Source organism: Dermacentor variabilis, chromosome 3 (genome assembly GCF_050947875.1).
Source record: "Dermacentor variabilis isolate Ectoservices chromosome 3, ASM5094787v1, whole genome shotgun sequence".
NCBI lineage: Eukaryota > Metazoa > Arthropoda > Arachnida > Ixodida > Ixodidae > Dermacentor > Dermacentor variabilis.
In genome coordinates, this window is record NC_134570.1 from 80138833 (window position 1) to 80165090 (window position 26258).

Consider the following 26258-nt stretch of genomic DNA (forward strand, 5'->3'; position numbering starts at 1 on the left):
CGTCCTCGTTCAGTCGCGCTTATACATACACTCTATCATGGAATCTAACCAACTAGCCCGTCAACGTGTTTTAACTCCTACCCGCGATGGTATGGAATATGTGACAGGATATAGCAAGCTGCGAATCCTAGGTCAGCGCCGTTCTTCAGTAGCATTTGACGTTGGCCCTCGTCATCATCAGTTCAGGATGTCAGTGGTGGGGTTGGGCGCCTTTTGTGGACCTGCCAGCAATCAGCGTCAACGCTGAGTTGACTTCTTGGTCGGCGCTGATGGATGGGTGGCGGTTGCCTCGTGGCAAACGTCTAATTAACGCCTCTGGCCATCTTGAGACCGTAACGGGTCGAGTCAGATATACTCGTTATTATGGAGGATACGTTGAGCCATAATCCCTGCGCCGGTCACCTTTGATCGCGGGTTGTTACACACGTCACCCCTGCAGGGCAACCGTGGCGCTTTAGCACGGCAGCTGACAGAAGTAAGCCGGGCCTTTCAAGCCGTCGCCTTCGCCCACCCCTACTCGCGCTAAATTATACGGGTTTTTCTCGGCTTGCTCGCACGAGCGCGCGATGGCAAACGACGTGCCATTCGACACTTCTGCGGTGCGCCCGGCCAAGCGGGACGTTGACGCCGTCTTTGGCGAGGTGACGTGCGGGAATAAGCAGACAAGGGACTTCGGGAATCGCGAGCAGTGGCGTAGCGACAGGGGGGGGGGGGGGGGGGGCCGTGGGCCCCGGGTGCAAGCGGCCAGAGGGGGGGGGGGGGGTGTCATATACGTCTGAAGACACCCGGAAATTGTCGATATCCTCGCCTTCCTCGACTACAACCGGGGGGGGGGGGGGGGTGACAGAAGACCTATGGGCCCCGGGTGCCAGACGACCTAGCTACGCCACTGATCGCGAGAGAGCGATCCCACCGTTTCGAGAGCAGTCGCCGCAGTTGTGATGGCCGAATCGGATGAGTTGTTTGTTCACTGCGGTTATCTTCACATGCAAGGTGGTCGCAGTGGAGCGCTCTAAGATACAGAGTGCAACATACATTTCAGTCGAGGACATAAACTACTTTAAGTAGGAATGTCATAACTAAGGTCAGGACTGCGACTCGAATAAAGGCTGGAAACGTGAAGTGACATAGCACCAGCATTGTACGAAAAAAAAAGGAAAAGAAATAAGACGACAGAGTTGTTGGCAGAGGCAAGCAGTGGTTGTCTATACTGCATGTCTAGCCTTCCCCTTCAGCCTCCTTCTTGTCATCACGGTGTGACCTCACTGTCGGATTAAATAAGCGACGCGCAGACCTCGCATCTGTCTTTCTCTTTGTGCACTCGTAGCCAGCACTTACCGTACTGGCTACTATTACCATGAAGAGAAGGGAGACCAAGAGAAGGGAAATGAAATATTTAACGTTAACACCTTTAACAGGCTACACAGAAACTCTTAGGAACCCGCGCATCGTCGGTCTTCTCTTCCCCCCCCCCCCCTTTTTTTTTCGCGCTCTTCAGAGCATGACGAACGAGAAGAGGGCAGACGGCGAAGCCGAGGCGACCTTTTCTCCGTCTCTTCAAACAGAACGCACGAGCAAGCAGGTCACTCACCAAAGCAAATTTCAGAGAACACAGTTGACACACGCTGCCTCGCCTCTCCTTTCCTCCCTCCTCGCCTTCGCACGATCGCTGGAGCATGGCGAATAAGGGCAAAGCGGTGAGGCAACGCGACCCTGGTCTTGACATGTACAAAAAATAACTAAATTGAGCGAGAGGGGTCGGTCATCACTCGCGAGTCATAACTAACTTTTCCGAAAGGATCCTTAATGCGCGCCGCTGTCTCGCCTCGAACACCCCACTCTTTGAATCCTCCGCTCTTCACACCCGCTGGAGCGTCGCGAATTAGAGAAAACAGAAAAAAGAAAGGAAAAAAATAGGAGGCACGAATAAGGGGAAGGAGCGACCGTCGTCTCTCTCTGCTGACCTGCCATGGAGGAGCGGGATTCATGGGCGACGGCCCTTGCAGCAGTGGGGCCTTATTCGCGTCGCCGTCCTCGCCGTCGTAGCGCAGACCTCGTCGACCCCGGCCGCCGACGGATTAGTTCCGGTCGCGCCGGTCCCGGCGCGCTCTTTTGTTTCCGGCGTCGTCTCCGAGCGTCGGCAGCACGGAGGGCGTCGTCGTCAGCGCGGCCGGCGATCGTCGAGCCGGCATGCCCCGACGACGGGTCGCGCCGCAGCCGCCGGTGCTGTCGTCGAGCTGAAGAGCAGCAGCGGTGAACAGGGCCTCTCCTGTCTCCGATGCTCGGCGTGAGAAACTTGAGCACGAGCGAGCAGCGGTTGGTGTGTGTGTGTGTGGACACCGACGCGGTTGCCAGTTAAGTAGTGCAGTCGCGATCCCTGCTCACTGGGCTTTCTTTCTTCTTTCTCGGAGGGGTTGGTGGTCCGCAGCCAGCCGCTCGAACGCCTGCGTATACACAAAGAGAGAGAGAGAGAGAGAGGGATACAAAATTTGGTGAGACGAAAAAAGAGAGGCGCTGATTCGTTTAACTTTAATCGAGAGAATCGCGACCGAGGCGCGCGCGTTTTGCGTCACTCTTCGCGCAGACAACGCCAAAGATTCTTTAATTCTTTTTTTTTACGCCTGTTGAGGACGCGGCTCGACAGTCGAGTCGGTTGCTCACGAGGGACACTTTGAGAGCGCAGACGGCACCGCGGTGCAGACAATTCCGACAAAGGAGGTCACGGCAGAGATGTCGCTTTAGTGTAGACCTTGGAAAGCTAATGCGGAAGCTTTTGTACCGCGTCGCTTAAAAAGGACTAGGTTTTTGTGTTTGTGTGCGTACACTTGTTGCGGCCAGCTCTTACGACCAGCAACGACGTTCGAGTTCATTCGCGTGGCTATACAGCTATACACGCGTCACCGAGTGAAGAGTTGCGAAAGCTTCTGGACAGCCCACAGTTTGAGGGTGTCGGTGCCAAGGACACTTTGTCGAAAGAAAAAAAAAAATAGGCCAGCTGTTATTTGAAGAAATGATGCCACAATGGAGGCGCTGTCGTAAACACGAAATCTCTCTTCGGCAGGGCAGTTTCAACCTTTGAAACTGCCCTGACGACTAGACTTACACTCTTCGGAACTATGGGCGTATATAAACTTCCAAGTTATCGTTTACGACGACGTTGTCATTGGGCCGCAATTTCTTATATATATATATATATATATATATATATATATATATATATATATACATCATTAAAACACGTTGCAAATTATAATTACGTAGGCATAACATTTTCCAATAACCTTTCCTGGAATTTACATTTTAGTAATATTTGTTCTGCCTTCCATAAACTTTGCTTCTTAAAACACAGACTGAGAAATGCACCTGCCAGCATTAAATTATTAAGTTATTTGACTTTCATCAGACCTAAACTGGAGTACGCTTGAATTACATGGGATCCATACATTAAACGTAACATTAAAATCACTGGGAGAATTCAGAGAAAGGATCTTCGTTTTATTTATTCAACGTTTAAGCGTACAGATTCCCCCATACAGCTAACGGTGGCAAACGACATTCCCTTACTCCAGACACGGAGGCAGGGGCTTCGCCTGAACTTCTTACAGCAACTAACCAATCGTATATGATCCTTAGAATACTCGGTATGCGTGACCCCTTTGTCCACAAGGCGTACACGTCATGATCACACGTATGCTTTAACCCCTCATTTGGCCAGGACAAATACAAATTTTCTTTCTTCCCCAGAACAGTGTCTGAGTGGAACTCCCGACCCGCGATGTATTGAAACGTTCCTAGTGAAGTTCGTTACTCATATGGTTTCCGTTATGCATATTTATTTGTATTTATTGTATAGTATTTATATTTATATAGTTGCGGTTTTTTTTTGTGCTTGCATAGTTTCTGATTTGCCTTGTATGCTTGAGTGCCCTTCCTGCAAGGACCGATATATATATATATATATATATATATATATATATATATATATATATATATATATATATATATATATATATGCCCTGCTCACGACAAACTAAGCTTCAAGCTTCGCTTAAAGGCAACAAAAAACAAGCTGACAAACCACTCTAGTCGTTTTCTCCGGGTTATGGTCCGACAACTCAATTACGCGTAGCGTTGCTCTGCGCGTCTTGCAAAACGAAAGCTTTTTCGCAACGTCTCATCAGCTGCTAAGCGATGCAGGTTGAAGAGAGCAATTTCCGCCCACTTAATTGCGTTTGAGAAGAAGCGATTTGCGACTGCTTAAACTGGTAAAGCCCGTGCGCGACACATTCAGAGCACGTGCAATCTGCCAAAAAGAAAGAAAGAAAGAAAAAAAAAAAGAAAGGAGGTAGAGCAAAGCGCGCACTGCGACAAAAAAAAAAGAAAGAAAGCTGCCCCTTGCAACGCCGACCGCGAGAACACCGTCGGACGCGGTAATCACGGCGGCGTTTCGCAACCAGAGGCACCCTGTCCGGCGCGCGTCAAGGCCTTCGTACGGGACACATCGTTTCTTCGCCCAGCTGCCCCCAGCACACACGCGGGAAAGCAATCAAAGGAGCGTGTGTGTGTGCGCCAGGATACCGGACAACCGCGTGTGCGCGTAACGCTCCCATTACGCGCGGAGCGCGTCCGGGTTGTCACCGGGTTTTCGCGTATACACACGCCCGCCGAAGTACCGCGAAATATCGGATATAATAAAGTTTATTATTATTATTGCTATTATTGTTATTGTTGCTGCGGTTGTTGTTTCTGCTGTTGTAGTTGTGATGATGAGGAGGATGATGATGATGAGGAGGATGATGTTGCTGTTGTTGTTGTTGCTGCTGTTGTTGTTAACACGCAATATGTATTGACACATTTTCGAATTCATTCGCCGTGTTCTGCTGTGTGACAGTTGTGTAGATAATCATGCTGTATGATGGACTTGCTTTCACGCCCCCTTTTCTCGTCTCGACTTTTTTTGTATCTTGTTTTTTTCTCTCATTTCATATTTTTTTTACAGGGTACATGAACAGTGTACACATAGCTATAGCTAAAAAGATTCACTAACCTTTCTAATTATGAATAAAGGCCCGTTCAGCAAGGATTTCAAGACTTGCACCGTTTCCGAGGTATTCCCTTCTTTTTAAGTGCTTCTTCTTAAAATATTCCTTCTTAAACGTCAATTCATTTAACAGTTTTTTCGGGACCCTCCCTACAGCAGTTAGGCACAAAGGAGGTATATTGGTTGGGCACAATCTCAACGTTAATCCAATTTTTAGCTGACTCACTTTAGCAGTGGTCTTTGGATTTCAGCTAAGCAGACATGACTGAACTATACCGCTTCGTTTCAATTTCAAAATTTCAAGAAGCAAAAATAAAGAAAATGAAATTATCGGCGTTAGCCTCCTGGAACTGCAAAGCGGGAATATGATGGATGCCGTAACTCTGGATAAAGTTTCACGACCTGGATTTTTTTTTAACGCACACATATATCTAGATAAACGAGCTTTCCTTTTCTTTTTTTTTGTATTTAGGTTGTATAGAAATGCAAAATCTTCTATCGAATCGAGCCCACCCGCTGGTGCTCGGTAGAACGACGTCACAGCCACTGGGATATCGTGGCTTGTGTCTTCCGAGGGAACATTTCTAAAAGTTAACAACTGGATCTATTGATCCAGCTATTTCGAAATTACGATTTCTCATGCAGGTGATTTACACCTGTTGTAGTACTAAAAGTTGGGTCGGTTGTTGTTCCTTCATCCACGGAACAGCGCTGAAAAGACTGCAGGAAGAAGGGCACAACAAGACAGCGTCATCGTAGTTTTGAGCACCTAAATTCGTGTAACTTCTTCAGTAATCCCGTACGCGATTGCGTTGTGAAATAATCCACCTGATGATATTCTCGACCTCCGCGAAAGAAAGGAGTTTCGAGCAGAATTAAATACCGCTCTTTTTTTAAGACGTTCTTTTCCTCGTAATTTAGCTGCCTCTGTTTGTCTGCTTTGTTTTAGTCCTCGTTAACTATTGCATGAATAGGTGTGTGTGTCTGCGTTTTGGATCCGCGATGCTTGCGAATAATAAGAAAAAAAAATAACTTGCAAAATCTCCCGCCTTTCTACAGAAATCCAAGCGATAACGCAGAAGAGTGCCGTCACGTGTGATGTTCTTATGCAGTAGAATTGTTTTAAAAAAATGAAAAAAAGGAAGGGAAAGCAAAACGTAAAGGAGAAAAGACAGACATGTGTTATACGCAGGATCTCACGGTACGCAAACGCACGTGTTGACAAGGACAGACGGGAAGATGGAGAGACGCGAAGAGTGCGACCGCGGTAGCTGCGAGCATCCCGTTACAACGCATTTTCGCCTCCCCGCGCTCAGCCCCTGTCACGCTGGGCCGAGAAGGCTAAGCGCAGAGCGCGGACCTTTTCCCGCGATGCCGTTGTAAGCCGTTGCGTCGGATGACATCCATCTGTCTTGGACCAACGCGTCTTTCTCTCTCTGTCTCTCTGCCGACGCGGGGTTCTGCCCTTCCTCCCACGCGAACGCAGGAACGGCCGAACCTTTGAGCTCCCAGCGCGGCGGCCCCGGAAGCAGACACCTCAAGCAGCCGCTGGACGTGCCTCGAGAATCTGTGCGAGGAGATCGCGCGCGCGCATCGTCTCGAACGCGTGTTATGCCAGTGCCTCATCCCCGTTTTCTTAATTGTCGAGATCGCGTGGGGCTTAATGCGGTTGCAGAGTTTCGCGATAGAGAATCAGAGTCGCGGGCACCGCGCGCGCAGTTAATAAGCGCCGGAGTTTTACAAGTCCCGGCCCCGGATTCACTTAACGTATGCGCGGAAACATAGTGAACATTGTGCATAGCTCCGCTTCTAACGAAGTGTGTGTGACCGCTGTGGCTGGAAAATTAGTCGGCGGCCGAACAACGCGGCCATTTATTCTATACTCTGTAATCCCGCGGCCTACAGTACCGGCAGCATAGTTAAAGAGACGCGTTCATAGAGAAATGCTCTCTTTAATCAAAAGTTGGATATATGTTTGTCTGCATGAGCTCCTGGCAAACTGCACAATGTCTTGGATGAAAAAAAATAACAAAAGCACAGTGATAACACCAAAGCACAAAGCACTGATACATGTTATACTGTTCAAAAAATGTCATTAGGGTCCGTAATTTTCGTAAAAATATAAGTTACACGCGCTTTCACTGCGGGACGCGCTTTCACTGCGGGAAATATAAGTTAGACGCGCTCACACTGCGGGACATCCAGAATGGATGTCCCGCAGTGTATAAAGCTCGAACCACGGTACAAATTTGTGTGTACAACTTGTGTTTGTTCACCATCCCTGAACTGATTGTGCAAGTGTCCCTATACATTTGTGGTTGATCCTTATATTGTACGTGCCGTCGTTTTCTTCAATTACTTGCTCCTTTCGCCTGAACACGTATGCACTTATAATATGCGAAACGTCTTGCTGCGGCAACTAGACTGCAAATCGATTCAAGGTCGTTGAGGTTATAAGTTGTCGTCAGCGTACGCGTGTGTATATGCGTACGTTCTCGTTCGCCCATTTCTTCGTGCCATTTCCGTACACCTCATTACTCAAGTCGATTGTTGCAGAAAAAAAAAAACAGCGACGCAAGTCTTCAATATTCCCGACATCATCAAACAAATCCAACAAGTAAACCAAGCAGTGCGGCCTTCCGCAACTCCGAGAGTTTAAATGTAATGTCCGTATACTTTCCCGCACCTATAGCGCAGTGTATAGGCACAAGCTGCCATTCAAAGTCAACTCGTTTTTCGCCTCCCACTTGCTTCTCGCTGGGTCCAAGCCCGGAGCCGCTGTTGACGGCATACACTCGCAACGCACAGCATGTTCACAAATACGCTGGCGCACGAGGCGCCCCACTTGTGCCGTCGTTGCCTGCTGCGCGGTCTCGTTAAAAGCACGCGCGAGGCTCAAACGGCCGCGGCTGTGTTTTGGCGCTGTATAGACGAGAGGTAGACGCGCGAGGCACCCGGAAGTGGTAGTCGGTGCATGAGCTGCGGACGCAACGGTCTACTGCGTACGCGTACTCGAGCCCATTCCAAGTGTTGGCCGACGGGTCGCCCTAATGAGACGGGCGGCTCCACGAAACACGGCAGCTGCGCTGAGCTCAAGTGTATATTCACGCGCAGCACTGACGTCACACAGCCAATCGTTAGTGCGGCAGCCAGTCCAGAAGAGAGAGAGAGAGAGATGCAAATGAGAGAAAGGCAGGGAGGTTAACCAGAGATAAAACATCCGGTTTGCTACCCTGCACTAGGGGAAGGGAAAGGGGCAGTGAAGACGGAAGGAAGAGGGGGGACGAAAAAAAGAACAGTCAGTCTTGGAATGCCGACACGAACTATCGTCGCACCGAAAGTCGGTCAAGGCTTTGTTGACCTTTTTACGTGGCAGTGGCCTATTAGAAAGACTATAATGATCCTATTCCGTCCCTATTCGTATTTTTTCCCAGTCCTCAAACTTCCCTTCATCGACAGCCGTGACGCCCCAAGGTTGTAGCATGTGAGCGTTTATTGACCAGTTGCTTGTGCAAACATTCACGTGCTACGTGACGTCGGCGGTCGAAAGGATGGTCCGCAACCGTCGCCACGGCCGCGAGTGGCGGCGCTGGTTAACACTCCCGGGACTCAATCTATACTGTGCACGTAAAGAAACAAATACCCAAGAAAGCAGATCGGAGTGCGGCGGCTGGTTTAGATCTATACCATGGTATAATGCTAGCGACCTGGGTATGCAGCTGCCATCCTGCGGAAAGTTGTCCTTTTCGTCCGCTTTCAGTTCCCCTTTCATTATCATCGAAATGTTAGATTTGAAAGAATTCCAACTTTCCCGGGACTTTGCGGTAAGACTGATTTTCCAAATAACCCGCTCACAGGATGTAAACGCAAGTGTAACACGCTAGATGAGTTGTGCTTGTCCTTCGTCTCCTCGTGCCATGTCTTCCTCGTTTATTCTTTCTTTCTTCTTTGTTTATATGTTCACTAGAAGAGGACCTTGGCGCACAGATACAGGGTCGGCTACTGCTTTACTGTTAAACGGGCGGTACAGCTGCGTAGGTATAGAGCTTGTGAGTTGTTCTTTACATACTTCCGTAGGAGAAAGAGCAGCAGAACAGTTTATGCACACAAAACAACGTTATCCCGCAGCAGTCACTGCAATGCGAACAATCGTGCACTGTTTCAAAATCTTACAGACGAAAAAAAAAACCATCTCAAGACTTTCCATCCCCCCTACGTTAATACCCTCCCGCTGCGGTATTTCCACGTCACTGCGCGACTCCTGCGGGACCGAAGAAACTACCAAACACCTCATGTGGCATTGTTCCCGTTATAAGATCCAGCGCCGATCTCGCCTGACAGCATGAAACCGTCTAGATTATGGACCGCTTTTAGAAGCAAAAAGCTATGTGCGCGCGTCGCTGGTGCCGCGAGCAATGAAGGCGCTGCTGCAGTATACTTGAAGTCGACAGGTACGCACAAATATTGCTCTCTCTCTTTCCCGTTTTCCCCAGATCAGGTGTAGCGAACCGGACATGCCGTCTGATTAACCCCTCTGCCTTTCCTCGTTTCTCTATCTTTCTCCCCACGTCACGCATCGCCCCCCCCCCCCCCATGCCGCCGTATTATACCTTGCGATACATGCGTAGCCAACTTCCGAAACGAGGATGCTCCAATGCACAAATTTGTCATCGCGCGCGCGCGCTCACTCCGAAACCAGCAGAGCGCCCTTGACAATATGACTCTCCCGACGCGGAGTCTCGAGTAAACACTCGCTCCGAAAGTCCTCGCATCCCTGTTTCCATAACTTCACCCCTCGACACCCACACACACCCGTATCCCGTCCAAAGCCCCTCGGCTGTGTGTCCCGGTTTCGCGACTTGCGTCCCTGCTCCCTGGGTGACAGAGAAAAGCGGGGCCAATCTGCGCCTTTCCAGTTCGTTGAAGAACGGGGCGGCCCGCCGCGGCTCCTGTCACCGCCAAGAGTCGTCCGGGGAGCCGGGCGCGAGCACCGAAAATGGCATCCGCAATATCTCCACGCGCTTCCCATATAGACAGATACCCGGAGACTCTTAGACGCATTTTTTTTTTCTTTTGTACTTTCCTACTTTGTTTGTTTCCTTCTATCGCCCCTTTCGCATAGGATCTTTCAAAGTGGATTACGCGAGATCTCCTTCTTGCTACATAGAGGCAGATAGGTTTGGGGACGGTTCGGACCGTCAGCCGAAAGGCAAGACAGTCAGGAAGCGGAATTCCTCCGGGAGTTCTTTCTCTTTTTTTTTTTCCAGATCAGCAATATGAGTCAAGTGTACATAGGCTACCGAAGGCTTCGAAGGGTGCTGGGGCAGAAACGAAAGCAAAGAAAAATAACAAGAAGAAAGAGAAGCCTGGTTCGTCTCGACTGGCTGCCCCGTTGGAATCAATGAGACAAGCCTGTTAACCTCGGATCCTTGCTACAGCGCGTTGTGTTATAAGGAAAAGCGCTGGCGGATCGAGTTGTGTGCGCTGCGAACCCCTGCGAACTTGTATAGTGGCGTGCTTTGGGGCGCGTTGTACGACCTCTTACAGACAACGCTAGGCGACATATATAATATTGACCTGCTTCACGTTAAAGTAAGGGCACATCTCTTTAACTTCGTGCAGAAGCTTCTCTGCACAGGCCGACCGGAACGCCTTGTCACTAGCTGAAAATACTTCTGCAGATTAACAAAAGAAAGAAAGAGAGAGAGAGGGGGAGAGAGAGAGAGAGAGATAGAGAAAGAAAGAAAGAAAGAAAGAAAGAAAGGAAGGAAGGAAGAGAAAGAATCACTTTACCGGAAGCAAAAGAGAGGGAGAAAATAGACGGCCCATTCCAGGCATGGTAGTACGCGTAAGCATCAAATTCTTAAAACTCACCACCATCTTTGTTCTTCTTTTTTTTGATGGTTGATGTTTAAAAAATGTTTTCGGAGGCAAAACATTGGTTCAAGAAAGAAGTTACGAAGAAGCGATATCCTTCGTAGTTTCAGCCCGCTTCAAAGGCTGTTAAAATATATATATACATATATATATACATATACATACATATATATACATACATATATATGTATGTTTCCGGTCGTCTATATATATATATATATATATATATATATATATATATATATATATATATATATATATATATATATATATATATCTGATAAGCCTACCAATCTTTATGCCTTAAAGGCTCCAAGTTCTCATTAAATGGTACAAATATCATGCTGATTTTCTTAGCGGTTGTCTCAGCAAAGGCGAGGACTGTGCGTCAAGTGTTGAACCATTGGGGAGTCAGGCGCTCTCTTTAAGGAAAATTCAAGTTATTGAAAAGGCAGGCGTGCAGACACGCGCAAGAAGGAATGAAAATGATTACACAAACGCAGTAGTAACGTGAATCTCTACAAACCACGGTTAAACCTTCGCTCGTTCTATGGGATATTCTCGGATCCTGATTGATATTGCGAGATGAAAAATATGTGCTGTGCGGAACTTTTCTTTCTTGTTTATTTGTTGCAACATCGCCTCAACGTAATATTGACATATTACACACCTTGGAAATTTATATTTGCTTTTAACCTCGCGTTTAAGTGTGACACTGCATCGTTGTTTGTTCCTGTTTTTTTACAGATTAGCATATTTTATATATTTTACTTAATTAGCATACTTTTTCTACTGATATTCATTAATCAGAGTGCCTTACTCCAAAAATAACTGAAATGGGGTAGAGCAAGAAGCAGATGCTTCCATCCTCTCCGCCCAAACTTCCAAATCCATAATGCGTCCAAATCATCCAATCCAGTACAATGCACCAATCTATTCTAATCCCTCAACCCAATCCATCCAATGCGATCATGCAAACAATAAATCCACACCATCCAATCAATCAGTCGCCTATCTATCTCTCTATCTAAAGGCAGTATTTTTTGCGGTTCTGCTATGAGAAAGCATGGAACTACCCGCGCCACGAAAATGGGCATTCGAAGATCGGGCATATCTACGGCGTGCGCGCCCGCGCAGTGGACGCAAACAAACAAACAAACAAGCGCGCGCACACGGATACACGCAGACAAGAAGAAGATGCTGCTGACTCCTGCGTGAGCTCTGTACAAAGTGAGGCCAATTCCGTAACGCGCACAAAGTGCAAACCGTGCAGCGTAGCTCCGCGGGGTGTGCAGCTTTTCGGTTCCGGAAGTCCTTACACCGCTTCGTGCGTACGCCTGCACGAGAAACGGAAACGACGCTCGCTCGCCACCGTCGACGAGTCCAATTGCTCCAATGCGTGCGGATACGCGGATCGGAAATATTCCACTTCGCGCCGTTCGACTCGGCGCACGAGGAAGCTTATAAATAAGGACAGCCGAACGATGCACACCTTATACGCACGTCCAATTTATTTCGCCTCGGCACTAGCGACCCTCCTCAGAAACTTTCCAGTAAGAAAAAGATAAAGAAGAAAAGTACGCGCACGAAACGAGAATACACGCTGCTGCCAAGACCTGTCGACGGGCATATGGCCTCGGGGTGGAGCGGTCGCTACTCCTTGTCTCGTCTGGTTCACCGCGCACGGATTATATGGATAAATATACAGGCGTACGTAAACGCACTCGCAGTTCGTGTATATTATTCGCGCTTTTCCGTGTTGTGTTATGTGTTTTGTTTTCACTTCCGTACTTCTTTTTAAATCTTGAATACACAACGTTTACTCATTTCTTATAGCGCGCTTTCTTTCTCTGTTTCCATATTTCGGTTTTGAGGCTCCGGCTTAGCTGATTTCGAACTGGTCGATCGCGCTTCGGGGATAGTATTTTATTTCACCTCCTAATACCCTATTTTTGAATCCAACTAGCCAGAAAAAGAAGATAGAAAAGCGGTATGAAGGTAAAAAGTGCGTCACTTTCGCGCGATCACATGTGACAGCCTGCCACAAAGGGCTACAGATTTCAGACAAAGGATGGGACGAAATACGTTATTAAGAATAGACAGTAAATGAGGGGGAAAGAAAATGAGAGATAAAAGGAAAAGATGTTAGTTATGCAGTACAACCATTCGGTTACTTACTCTGCACTGAGCTGTTTGTACGGTAAATAGCATAATCGATAGGCGTCCGATAGGAGCGGGAGAACGACGCTAGCGATGTGAACTATATGACAACGAACGAGAGGTGAAACGAAGGTTTAATGGACATAGTTGCACGCTGGGTTGTGTGAATAAAGAAAGAAAGAAATCTTTTATAATAAATGTGAATTCAACGTTGTCTTAACGCCACCAAATCCAGCCGAGTAGTAAATACCTGAAGTAAAAAAAAAATCACCGCCCAGGCACTCCGTACAGATGGTTAACCAGCGAAGCTGGAACGTTCCGCCCCGTTGTTTATCACTGGGTTAAACCCTACGGTTCATTAAAGGACGGCTTTAGGCTGCCGGATCCTCGGTAAGCAGTTGCTGCTTGCGCTCAGCTGCACTGGAATGTTCTTGTGCTCGGGCTGAAGTATTGGTCACGGCGTAGACGAATTCTTTCCCGGATCTGCTCGCGGCGTTGCTGATCGAAAGCTGCCTGCTCACCTGGAGTACGTATCACGCGTAGCCTTCCCATTTCGGAACCGGAGAGGAACTACTGCGCGCGCGCTCGGCACGGCGGAGAGCAACAACGTCATTACTGGCGCAACCAATCGCGCGCCTCTCTTTTCTCTAGGAGAGAGCGCGCGAAGCCTCTCCCAAGCTCTCCCCCAGCTGCTTGGCAGTCGACCCCAAGCGAGAGCTATCAAAGCAGCGTGCGTTTCGAGCATTCTGTCGCAGCGCCGAACGTGTCTGGTATTCCGGTAACCACAGGCGAGCTGGGCGTTTCGACGGAACTGTGGAGGTACAAACTCAAGCTGATGAAAGAACTTTAGCGTAGACGTATACGTGAGCTGCCTGATCGATCTCCACGGTCCAGCCACCCGTTGGCGCAGAACGTATATCCAGCCAAACAAGGAGCTAATATTGCTCTAATTAAATGTAAAATATTTTAAACATCTACAACAACAATGTGTTAACGATTACACTCCCGCGAAAAATTGACACCAGCAGCAAATAAGAATACATTTTGTTACTGCTACTGTGTGTGGTTGAGCTTTGTGCCACCAAGTGGCTGCACCGTGCAGACTATTCATATTTGCGCTGCTGTGGATCCCGTGAAACGACACGGTCAAACGGCCAGGCCCTATTCCCTTACGCTTGCGTTTACCCTAATACCGGACTCGCGAAACGCTATTGCGTTAGTAATCTTCCGGTGTAAAGTGACGGCCACAAGCGCGCAAATCCTGGCGCCGACCGGGTAGCGGCAGTCCGATGCGCTGCAGCCAGTCCGTTCGTCTACTGGCTTGCAAAGGGACACGATGTCGCAGCTTGACGTATTGCCAGTTGCTACGTTTGCAATTCACAACGCAACAAAGCCGAATGATAGTGCTCGTGAAAAGACTGAGACCGACTCTGACCGCGGAGCTCTCGTAAAAATGGAGCACGTTGTAACACAAGCAGAAAGCTTAAGTGTAGTGAGAAATTGTTATTATGCATTCTCTTTCTGTTACTTTCTTTCTATACAAACAAATTAACTAACATTCAAACTATTAAGAACATCATTTGTTCATCATAAAGCTGGGAAAATTATTGATGACGCGCCCTGGGCAACCAATCGGATAGTTCGTCCTAGTGACGTCAATTGCGTGATTTACGTCATATGGGTAGGGGCGGCTGAAAATTCCGCCACGCAGTGTGCTGCGATTGGCAGCGATGAACATTTTTAAAACTTATAATAAATTAAACGCTTTACGCGGAACACTTAAATGCGTCAATTATTGATCAGAAGGATCTACTCTAAAGAGTCAGTACGTTTGCACAAAATCGTCAAAATGGTTTCAGGGTCCCTTTAAGAATCTGGTCAATAAGCAACGTATTAAAAACAGATAATACTCTTTTATATGCCCCAATCTTCATAAATTATGCATAAATACGATTACACTTTCTTTCCGTCTTCTCCTTTTCTTTCCTTTCTTTTTCAGCGCCGAAACAAAGCGATAAGCCGGGGCTAACTACACCGGATTCCGACAGGATTTGCGCACCACTCTATGTTTGCTGATCGAATGCGATTAAAACCGCCCATCGCGGCTCAAGTACGCGATCACACATCATCAGACCAACGGCTGAGGAGGGGCAAGATTTCGTTTGACCTTTCAACGAGGGAGGCGCACGGGTGGTCAAACGAACCCATCAGTACGTTTAAGTTGCTCTTCTCTTTCTTCTTTTCTGTTTTCGGATTGATTAACTTCACCCTCGTTCACCGACGAATATATTATCAGAGTTTCAGCGTCGGTCCTTCGGCGTCCACACTATCATCGGCTGCCTACGCAAACCACGCCTCCCGTGTGCAAACACTCGGCAAGCGCATCGTCGCCGCTTGCAGAACCATCTCCTTGCGCCAAGGCCGTTCGCAAACAGCTCACGCACGCTAATGCGTGCAGCCGTGATATGTGCTGAAAGTTCCGTGCAGTGGCTTGGAAGCTGAGCTTGGGTTCCGTGTGCACATTCACTAACCACCTACTCGACGTCAAAGATCCTGCCACGTGGGTAAGGATTCTTGGAACTCAAAATCAATCAATCAATCAATCAATCAATCAAACAATCAATCAATCAATCAATCAATCAATCAATCAATCAATCAATCAATCAATCAGTCAATCAATCAAAATCACTTGTTCATTTCAAAGCATGCGTGTAGTGTAGAAATGGATGCCAGGGCCAAAAGCTAGTTTATATTCAAATTCAGCTCTCGTAGCTTGGTTGCGCAGTATTGACCACAGCGGAGCGCCGCGCTTTCAAAGCCCGCCAACATACGTTGATATATAGGAACTAAAAGCGCCGAGAGAGGCTCCTGCTATGCATATAGAAAAACATACAGAGACCAGTGCTTCCATGGAAATATTTGAACCCACGGCAGGAATGGATGAATATGCCTTCACTGTGTGCGACTTGCGTTGCTTTGTTTATAGCTATTTGTAACGTGTGCGGGACATTAAATTTTGCAGTTACCGCTCGCGCGATCAAGTATCAGGGACAAATGGAAACATGCGGGTACATGTATATGTAAACAAGAAACCAAAGTTTTGATGTGGCAACGTCGACAAACTATAGTTAACACTAAAATCAGTTAATTACATTTTAAAGGTTTGCAGGCCCTAAGCATGCCTGCGAACCTTGCTCCAGCTTATGGTCAGCCAACCAGACGCTGTTCTGTCTAATGTCCCTGCCTTGTCTCTCTCGCTTTTTCCTGTTTCACGTTTCAGCGCAAACCCATGCAAGGTTCGCCCACTATAATACGCACTTTTCTAATCACCAAGTTACTACACCTTCAATCTATCGACAGAAACCGGACACAAACGCGGAAACGCGACGTAGACCTCAGCGAACGCTCGGTGGTCTTCAGTTAGCGAACTGCCTGCCTGTCGCATGTTGTAGAGGGAAGTTAGCTGCACTGCCGCTGATTTCGACGTCGCCCCACGAACTAGCGAAGAAGTACACTATAATGCTTTCTTTCTGTTTTCGAGTGGAACAGTATTCAAGATGGGGACTGTCTGGCTACGACGAACTAACACACCGGTTTACGGTATGCGTTGGAACGTGCTCTCTATGCCAACCGCCGTTTCGTAATCACGAATACACTGTTGCCAGCACAGATGTGCAGAAGGATATCAAATGGCTGAAATACTCAGTGTATAACGGACGAAGCTTAAGTAAACCATTCCTGTCGAAGTAATATAGTTTGCCTGCGTTTCAATATTTCAAGGAAGTTAAAGGGACATGGGAAATAGAAATGATTATACATGCTTGAGCTGTCTTAGTCAATTTATGCTGTCTTAGTCAATAATTTTTTTTTCAAAAATCCGGGAAAACTGTATCAAGGACGCAGTCACAGCGGGGCACGTAAAACGTGTTGTGCGTCTTGCAGACTGTGTATTGGCGCTGTAGGTTGCACAAATGACGCAAGAAAAATGCGCAAGTTACATTTATTCACCGCATTAGAAAAGTTACACGCCTAACTTGTGTTACAGCTAGTGAGCGTCTAACGGTGTAATTTTGCAATCGTGCTCGCTCCCTATTAGCAGTGGGTGCGTTTGTTTTGCGGAGGGTGCACGTTTGGGCGCTAAGGCAAAGAAATAAACTGTTGTACGACAATTTCTTGCACACAAAGGCCTAAATGACGGGCAAGATTACCGCGACATCCGTGGCGTCAGACTAACGAGATCGCGCCACCACGATTTAAGTGCGAAATAAATAAATAAATAAATAAATAAATAAATAAATAAATAAATAAATAAGTAAATAAATAAATAGATAAATAAACCTTGAAAGAATACCAAAATAATCCTTCCCTATTGGAAACAAAAATTATATGCCCCATAACTGTGATATGCTATATTCCTATATGAAACACGTGGGATTCCATACAAAAAGAAAGAAACAAAAAAACCGCATGTTCACATATGTCGCATTGTTCACCCAACATATGATTTATGAGGCATCATGCGTGCCTCATAACCATATCGTGGCTTAGGCACGCAAGAACTCCCACAACTGATTTTTTTTTTTTTTTTTGATGAGGCAACGTGAAGGGCTTTCTTTTCGGTACGGTTGACCTTGATTTTCATCAATTACGATGCCGGCTTTTTTTTTCTCGCCGAGAAATGCGTGTAGCTTCTCGATACAGCGAATCACGACTATACGATATAGCAGGAATAATCCGCCGCGTTGGGTGCGCGCGAGGCCCAGTTTCGCTCTATAGGGCTTCGCCCGCAGCGTCTCAGCTGCGTTCAAGCAAGAAGCCAGGCAGGGCAGCCAGCGAGCCGCCAACGAAAGCCGCCCGAAACAACGCACGAGTGCGCATCGAAGAACAGGAGGCAAGGAAGACGGAAGCAGGTCGGCCAGAAAGGTGAGGTCAAGCAGGTCGAGACGCCCTCTAACGCACTGCGTGTAAAAGAAACCATCGAATCAGAGAAGTTCAAGCGCAGAAGTACTGTTGGGGAAAGACGGACGTCCGAGAATGGGAAAGTAGGGACGTTGACCATGCTCCGATTGGTTACCCAAGCGAGAAGTGTCGCCAATCCCTTCGCTAACGATCCCTTCTTAGGCAAGTGGCAGCGACAGCACAAACGAAGATGTATAGAAGACCACCCGCAGGTGTGGCGCAAAACATCGACGTGAGACAAAACGAATTATAATACTTATCATGTTCACAAAATTTGCAAGATATCTAGATAATTGATTATTCATACTTGTAACAGTAGGAACTTTAAGTCCCATTTGCAAGATGCTTATTTCATTTCACGCTAACTTATTTTTTTTTAAATGCTAACAGTTCCTCCACCCGATTCATGGTCGATCCCCCAAAGTGCGTTGCGCCATTTCACTAGGGAACAAGAACGTGAATATATAGCTGGAGTTCAGACCTGGGACTTATCCACGCCCTATACCGGGTAATGGAAAAGAGAGATACAGAAAAAAAAAAAGTGGCAAAAGGAAGAAAGGCAGGTATAGGTCAATCCAAGATATTTTTGGATTTGCCACTCTATTCACGCGAGAATGGAAATATCGGGGTGAAACGATGACGAAGGAATGGGGAATTTACACTATAGCGTGCAATCACAGTCTTTCATCTAAGCCTGACGTCTTTAAGAAAGGGTACGGCGCCTTTAATGCCTGCTGCGTAGGCGCCTCTCGAGGCCAGAAGCCTATAGAATCGGGCGGCTGTCCAACTTATCGAACTCAGGGGGGACCCGCCGTGGTTGCTCAGTGGCTATGGTGTTGGGCTGCTCAGCACGAGGTTGCGGGATCGAAACCCGGCCACGAATGCCACATTTCGATGGGGGCGAAATGCGAAAGCACCCGTGTGCTTAGATTTAGGTGCCCGTTAAACAACCCCAGGTGGTCGAAATTTTCGGAGTCCTCCACTACGGCGTGCCTCATAATCAGAAAGTGGTTTTGGCACGTAAAACCCCACAATTAAAGAAAAAAAAAACTCAGGAGGGAGCGTTCCTCTTTGTTCACAAAACAGAAGACAATCACAGACGAGCTGTGCGATTGTTTTATCCCAACCACATGCTTCGCAAGCATGGCCACAAGCATCGAGTTGACACAGGAGCGCCGAGGACAGAAGTTGACAAAATATTTCAGCGATAGGATACAACAGAAATCTAATTCCCGCAAGCACAAGTTTGAGATCCGACAGACAATCGCAAAAGCTCACATAGGCACGTGGCTCTCGAGGAAATGGAAGAGCCTTCCTGTGGTTTCGGGCGCCGCGGACGAACGGAACCACGGTCCTGACATCTTTCCATTTGCCAAAAGTATGATCATCTAATCGATACAGAACGGTTACATGGGGACGTATGTGCTTTTGATCACTGAATATATAGGGGCGGTCACATACCAGATGCGTCGCCACAGCTAGATGCAAACTAAAGCGGCATCTTTGATCGTAATGTGTTAGTGCGACGTAAGCAGCCCAAATAAAAGGCTGTCTATATACCATAGGCATTAATATTAACTATTGACCATGGATTTGTCTGACAGCATCTATCCTTAGTCCTGCAGCGAAGAAGACTGGCGCGGCCTACGGACCTCACTATCCTCATCGGCCCGCCGCCGAAGAGGGGCTCGCGCTCTCGGTGTCTGACGCTCGACTGAGACGGTCGCGTTCCTGACTGCTCAATAAACCGCATTAGATATTTATTACGTAATATCTTTTTTCCCCTTTCTTGCGTTATATCAGCGCTTGTTTTCGCCAAACCTCAGCGGCATCGATTTACACTTTCTTTTCTTACTTGTGCATTTTCGTGCACGTACATGCACCTTTTCCTCCTTCAGGTAGTTATATTTTAATCAATTTAAAGCGTGTGCACATTCCTCAATGCTATATATATATATATATATATATATATATATATATATATATATATATATATATATATATATATATACACATAAGAAGCCAACAAACACTGACACAAAGGACAGCATAGGGGAAATTACGTGTGCCTAATAAATGAAATAAACGATCAAATAATCGAAATGAAAGTGGATGAAAATACAACTTGCCGCTGGTGGGGAACGATGCCACAACCTTCGCATTTCGCGTGCCATGCTCTAACAAATGAGCTACCACAGCGACGTTTCCCCATTCACTTTCTTGGGTATTTATGTTTCCTGGTAGAACCCTGGGAGTGTTAGCCAGTGTCACCATTATGACACATGTATGGGCCACACAGGTAGCCCACTTTTTTCTCGTTTATTCATTATATATATATATATATGTATATTAACATTCTAACTATTTCTCGTCACTCGTTACCTTCAGAGCTGCACACCCTTACGTGAGCCAGATGGCAATTCTCGGAAAAATGAATCTATCAAAAGCTACTTTCGCGACAGGCCAAAGAACACCCAGATCGCAACCGAACACTCATGGGTGATTTTCTGATGACCGACTAACCTAAGGAAGGCCCTACGCAGCAGCCTTCCATGATACGTAAAATGGTTTATCTTCATTAAAAGTCCTCAACAATAATTGCACCGCATGTTTTGCAGCGTATTTTTTTAATGTGGCTTCAGTTTCTTTGGTCACTAAGGTTTCACTAAAGTTTCAGGCATCACGCCTCTTAAACATGGAAAGCGTGCGCAAGTGCAACGTTACCTTAAGGAAATGTTTACGCCGCCCCCCCCCCACGACATTCTGTCAAAAATAAAGAAAAAGATCGAGAGTAGGTATAAGCATGAAATGGCAACCGATAAAGCAGGTTGGTTAGAGATGATACTAGCCATAATCTTACCGGCTGAAGAAACCGGCCGAAGGCGGTACGACAGGCAGCGAAAGGCGCCAGGGAAACAGAGCGCATTGCCCGACCAGAAGAAAAACACCTGAAGGAGGCGTCACGCAGCGTGGCGCCATCTCTCGAGGCGACGCAAAACCCGCGCCACGGAACTCACGAACCGCTGGCGTTCAAAGAGTACAGGCAACCCTGTGATGGATGACAATGAAGTGTGTGGTGCCCTGCGTCTGCCTTTTGAACGTCGCCTTATTGGAAATGACAAATAAAACTTCAGCATACTAGAAGTTACAGCTTGAGTGATATCGTGAACAAACATTAGGAAGAACTCGGAAGCAATATTTTTTTTTGTAACTTGTTTGGGCAGAAACTAGCGTATGTAGTATGGTCCTGTACGAAGGGTTTCGGGCCAGAGACCTCGTTTTCTGAAGTTTTGAACGGTTCCCCGGATATCGGCTCTGGCTTTCGGCTCAAGGTCACTTGAAGGTCGCCGGCAACCGGAGCTAAAAGCATTTCATGCTTATCAACGCCCGCGCCCCGTGCATTGGGGGCACGTTACCAGATACCCTGGAGGTCAAAATTAGTACGGAGCTCCGCCACTACAGCGTGCCTCACTATCAAATCGTGGTTTTGGCCAGTAAAACCCCAGAACGCAATTCGGTATCGCTCTTTCACGAGGGACACGGCGAGACAAAGCCGCTAGACAAATTGGCTTTTAGGCCAATGAGCAAGACGAGAACGTCCGCTCGGCTTCCCGCGCAACGCCGGCGTTCCGCGTAAGCGACGTACACGCAAGCGCCATAGCTCCCGGACGCGTACGCACGCTGCATTGCATTAATGCACAAAAACGCGGTACGCATATATACATAAGGTGCTCCCCGCTTCCAGACGACGTTGATTATGTGACGTTGACTAAACTTGTTGGTTGAGCTTGTCGGTATATAACGATGGAGGTACAAAAAGGCGCAGCGCGTCAGAAACAGGACAAAAGACGAACACAGACGACGTAGCGCCAAACGTGCGTGTCGTCTGTGTTCTTCTTTTGTCCTGTTTCTGACGCACTACGTAATTTTGTGCCTCCGTTATTTGCCGTTCCATACTCGGTGGCCGAGGGCCATCGTGGCACTTGCAGTCGCGACTGCTGTAATGTAACTGACACGTACGTATTCACTAGAACAGTACTGTGTGCGCGTCCGTGTGTCTGCGCGTGCGTGTCGTATCTGAGCGCGCGTACTCTTCAAACCTACAGGGCATTTCGCGCTGTACACCCGAGCAGTTCTCCTCTATATGAGATTCCTCGCTCCCCCGCGTATTTGCTTATGCACTCTTCGCGGCCCGTGTTCTTTCTTTCTTTTCTCTTTCAGCGCTCGCCCTCATCGACGCGACTTCGTGAGTTGCTCTTCTTCTTTCTTTCCGCCTTGTTTGCCTCGTCCCTGGAATCAGGGTGGGACGTTGCGCTTAGCGCTTCAGTGTAGCTTCCTCGCAATACAAGGAACCCCAAGGCCGTCCGCGCCCGCTGTCGACGGCGGCGTTGACGCGGCCGCAGAAGCCGAAACTCTTCAGGTGACAACGACAAGAGACGTGCCTCCTTCCTGCGTGCCTCCGTGCCACCTTCTATAGAGCGAGTGCAGTCATTCTCCCGTTTCCTGAATATAGTCGCCACCCCACCTCGCCTCGCCTCGCGCAACCTCGGTGACAGCCGAGCCATGGTGACAACGCGCTGGATCCCGAAAAGACTCTGCGCGCACTTCTTCGGCGCTAAGAACATGAGCAAGGAAAAGTAATAAGAAGAATAAGAAGAGATCGCGGCGGCTGACAACCGGGCAAATGCGAAAGATAAAGAAACAGGGGAGGTCTACATGACACGCGGATATACACATATACGGAGCAAGATGCCTACAGATGTGTTACTGAGCAGAAGCGCGCCCAGGAAAAAAATAAAGAAGAAAAAAGAAGAAAAATAAAGAAAAATAAGGAGAATGATGACGAGGAAAAAAAGAAGCCGATGCGTAAGACCAGTGTATACTATACCAGGGTCGAGAAAAACGAAGTGGGTAGAAAGAAAAAAAATGGGGAGGGGAGGAGGCTTGCATGTTCAGACATCGGAACCGAAGTACAAACATGGGGACGGGGGGAGGAAGGAAGAAAAAGCTTGCACAGTAAGAGAGGAAGGAGAAATGCCTCCGAGAAAAAGACAACGCAGAAGAGATGCAAAGGAAGCGGCAGCCAGTGACGACAGAATCGCAGAGCCGCGGGCTCAGGAGAGTGCGCGCTCGTGTTTGTAGGCGTATGCGTGCATATGAGATTCATATGTGCATATGAGATATGAACACAAAGATGGGGACATTGATAGAGATAAGAATCAGGATAGAATTACAATAATAATAAAAAATGACAACCGTTCCACTCTGTGAAGATGGAATGGCAGCGAAAGCTGACGGCAGTCGAAGCTCTCAAACGAAAAGCAAAGTGCTTTCGCTGCCATTCCATCTTCACAGAGTGGAACGGTTGTCATTTGTTCGTTCAGCATCGCGGGAACGCTCTTCGTCGGTGGTAGCTTCGCGCCGGCGCCGTTTACATTCTCGTTGCTGCTCCCTCCGGCGCTCCTCGTACGCATGTTGTCCTGCGGGTGTACGAGCTATATGTGTCCGCCTCATCGATAACGCAGCTGTTTTTACCGCTGATACCTCCCCTGCGTATGCGATAACTGCATGCGATAACTTTGACGTCACGCTATTTTTCACGGCGAGCGTTTTAATCCGTTCCGCATTTTGAGATCTGCGCCGCCGTATACTGCACCCGTACGTGATCACACACAAAGCAAACAATGAAATCCACTGTGTATGAGTTTGTTAAAAATCGCTGGGTCAGTTGCTGTTGCCGGACGCCGCAACAACTACGGGGAGGTTAGTCCCATATACAGCTTTCGCTGTAAAGGAAGAACCGGCACAAGTTGAAGAACAGGATTCGTGCACAGATGCGCTGATATACGATGACATCAATTGAAAGCGCTGCCCGAGACTGGCTTCCACTACTTGCGCAATTCGAAAGGACGGAAGGCGGAGACGCGTGCACGACGTGCAGCGAGAGTCTCGGAAAAAGCTTCTCCGTCATCATCCCTTCTCGAACAACGAACGCGCGTCGGCGCGCGCCCGAGGTGAACACGATCGACTTGACGCGCCTGCCTGAAATGAACTCAACGGTCGCCCGGGAGAAAGCCTTTGTCGTTTAGTTCTCCAAGCGCTGCGAGGGGCGGGTGACAGGCGGGCGACGGAAATGAACGAGGTCTCCTAATATAAATGTCCGCCGGGCCAGATTCCAGATTTAGCATTGTTCGATTGCATGCGCAGTCGGCACAGCCCCGCGAGCCCCGGAGAAAGGCGTGCGTCGACAGGCAGGCAGGCAAGAGAGAAGCCACGGCTGCAGGGGAATGCAATATGTATAAAGTGCCGACGCGGCCGATTCGTTCAGCTGTGTAAAGTATACGCTTGATGCAAGTTTAAAAGCGCCGCCGTCTAAAGAGACGGCGCGCTAGCAGCCTGACGTCAAGCGCGATAAACGCTTTCTTTTACGAGTCAAACGGCATCCTCAGCGCTTCTTTGATTTTATAGTTTCGTTTTTTTTTCGCACGCTTGCTAGATGCTATCAAGTTACACTAAACGGACACGTAAAAGCAACCCAAAATCAGTATATACTGATAAATTGTTCTTTCAAAATTATCTTTCAGTTTATTCGGCAGAAATAGATTGATAGAATAGACTGATTTAGCGCCGTCACCGCCAGCTAACTTTAGGTGCGCTATTGCGGGGAATTCCAAATATTTCAAACTGTCATATGCACCTTTGAGACAAGAATATTTTACTCTCGAACCTTCGCTTAGCGCAAGCGCACTTGATTTCGACCTCCGTCACAGTCTGTCGGCACTGCCCGCGCATGCGACAATAACATGCCGAGTTAGCTTCCTTCCCGCTGGTTCGCCAGTTCCCGCAGCCCCTGCAAAAGAAAGCGCTGCCACCTATTAGCGCTTCACATACGGGTCTATAGACCAGACTTTTACAGCGCTTGTAGGGGGCAGCCATCTTGTTCTGGGGACTGTGGGAACAGGTGAACCAGCGATAAGGAGGTTCGACGTCATGATAAAGAGGACTGAGCGGCCCGAAGCCCCTGCACGGACCGTGCGCATGCGCCAATAACATGCAGAACGAGCCCCCTTCTTGCAGGTTCACCTGTCCCCGCAGTCCCCAGAACCAGACGCCTGCTCCATACAGAAGCTAAAAAATTCCCTTCTGGTTAACCTCCCTGCCTTTCCCCTTTCCTCTATCTCTCTCTCTCCGTTGTATATGTACTCCTGTTTATGGCAATTTGAATTCGACTGGAACGAGCATTGAAAGCCGCTTTCTTCTTGTAAGCAAAAAAAAAAAAAAGAAGGAAAAAGTCGCAGTGTTCGCCCGAAAGGCGAACCATCGATTACGATAGCAAATGCATAGACAGCTATATGAAATAAGGAGAGTAGTTTTAACGGCCGTATAAATTTCCAAACATTGGCTTACTATCTAAATTAACAAGCATGGTGTCAGCGCCCACAGACAAACATGAACAAGTCAAACTCGATGAGCGCGGACACTCGCTGTCAAAACGCTGGCGTGAGGAAGCGCGGCAGCAGCAGCGAGCGAGGTGACCTTCGTGATGTCTATCGCTTCAACGCAAACTGAGCGGCGAGAACGCAGCACGCACAAAGGTACGAGCAGTCGTCGCACGTAGACGCAGCCTCAGACGCAGATCGCTTTCAAAATAAGGTGCACGAGGCCGTGCAAGGCGCAGTGGCTGCCGGAGTACAACGCCGCCCCCCTACCTCCCCCGCCTACGGCGCCATGCGCGCGACAGAAGTCGGCGCGTTTTCTCCCCGCTTACCTCCCTTGCACGCGTGAGATTGAGCCACGACTGTTGGCACCCTTTGGGTGCAGTCGATGGCACCAGGCGATATCCTGCTAGCGGCAAACGGTTCCACCATGTTAAAACAGTCTACTGGCTTGCAAGTCAAAACATAGTATACAGAGTAAACATAGTAAACGCACATAACACTGGCGCCACTACAGGAGTGGTCTTTCGATACGCCCAGGGAGAATACAACTCGATAAAAAAAAGTTGTGACAAGCATAGCATGCATATCAGAAGCGCCGTTGTACAATATTCAGTGCACGCACGCGCATTCTGACATCCTGCGTGCATACGAACAGTGTACTTACCACGGAAGTACTCGCCGTGTGTGAACTCAAGAACGCGCACTCAGCTCCCGCAGCTGCTGCTATCGCGTAAGAATAGCTCATTCCAGTTCATCAAAGTTACAAGCTGGCCAGCTGGTGG

General features: G+C 48.0%; 1 protein-coding gene across 2 annotated transcripts in view; it reads right to left on the bottom strand.

Moving 5' to 3' along the window:
* The window catches only part of RapGAP1 (Rap GTPase activating protein 1), a 314819-nt gene that overhangs the window by 89539 nt on the left and 199022 nt on the right, over positions 1–26258 (bottom strand). For both annotated transcript variants that reach the window (XM_075685746.1, XM_075685745.1), the window contains one exon: positions 1965–2444. In XM_075685746.1, coding sequence (XP_075541861.1) covers positions 1965–1971 — 7 coding nt within the window. In that variant the 5' untranslated portion in view covers positions 1972–2444. The remainder of the gene's footprint in view (positions 1–1964; positions 2445–26258) is intronic.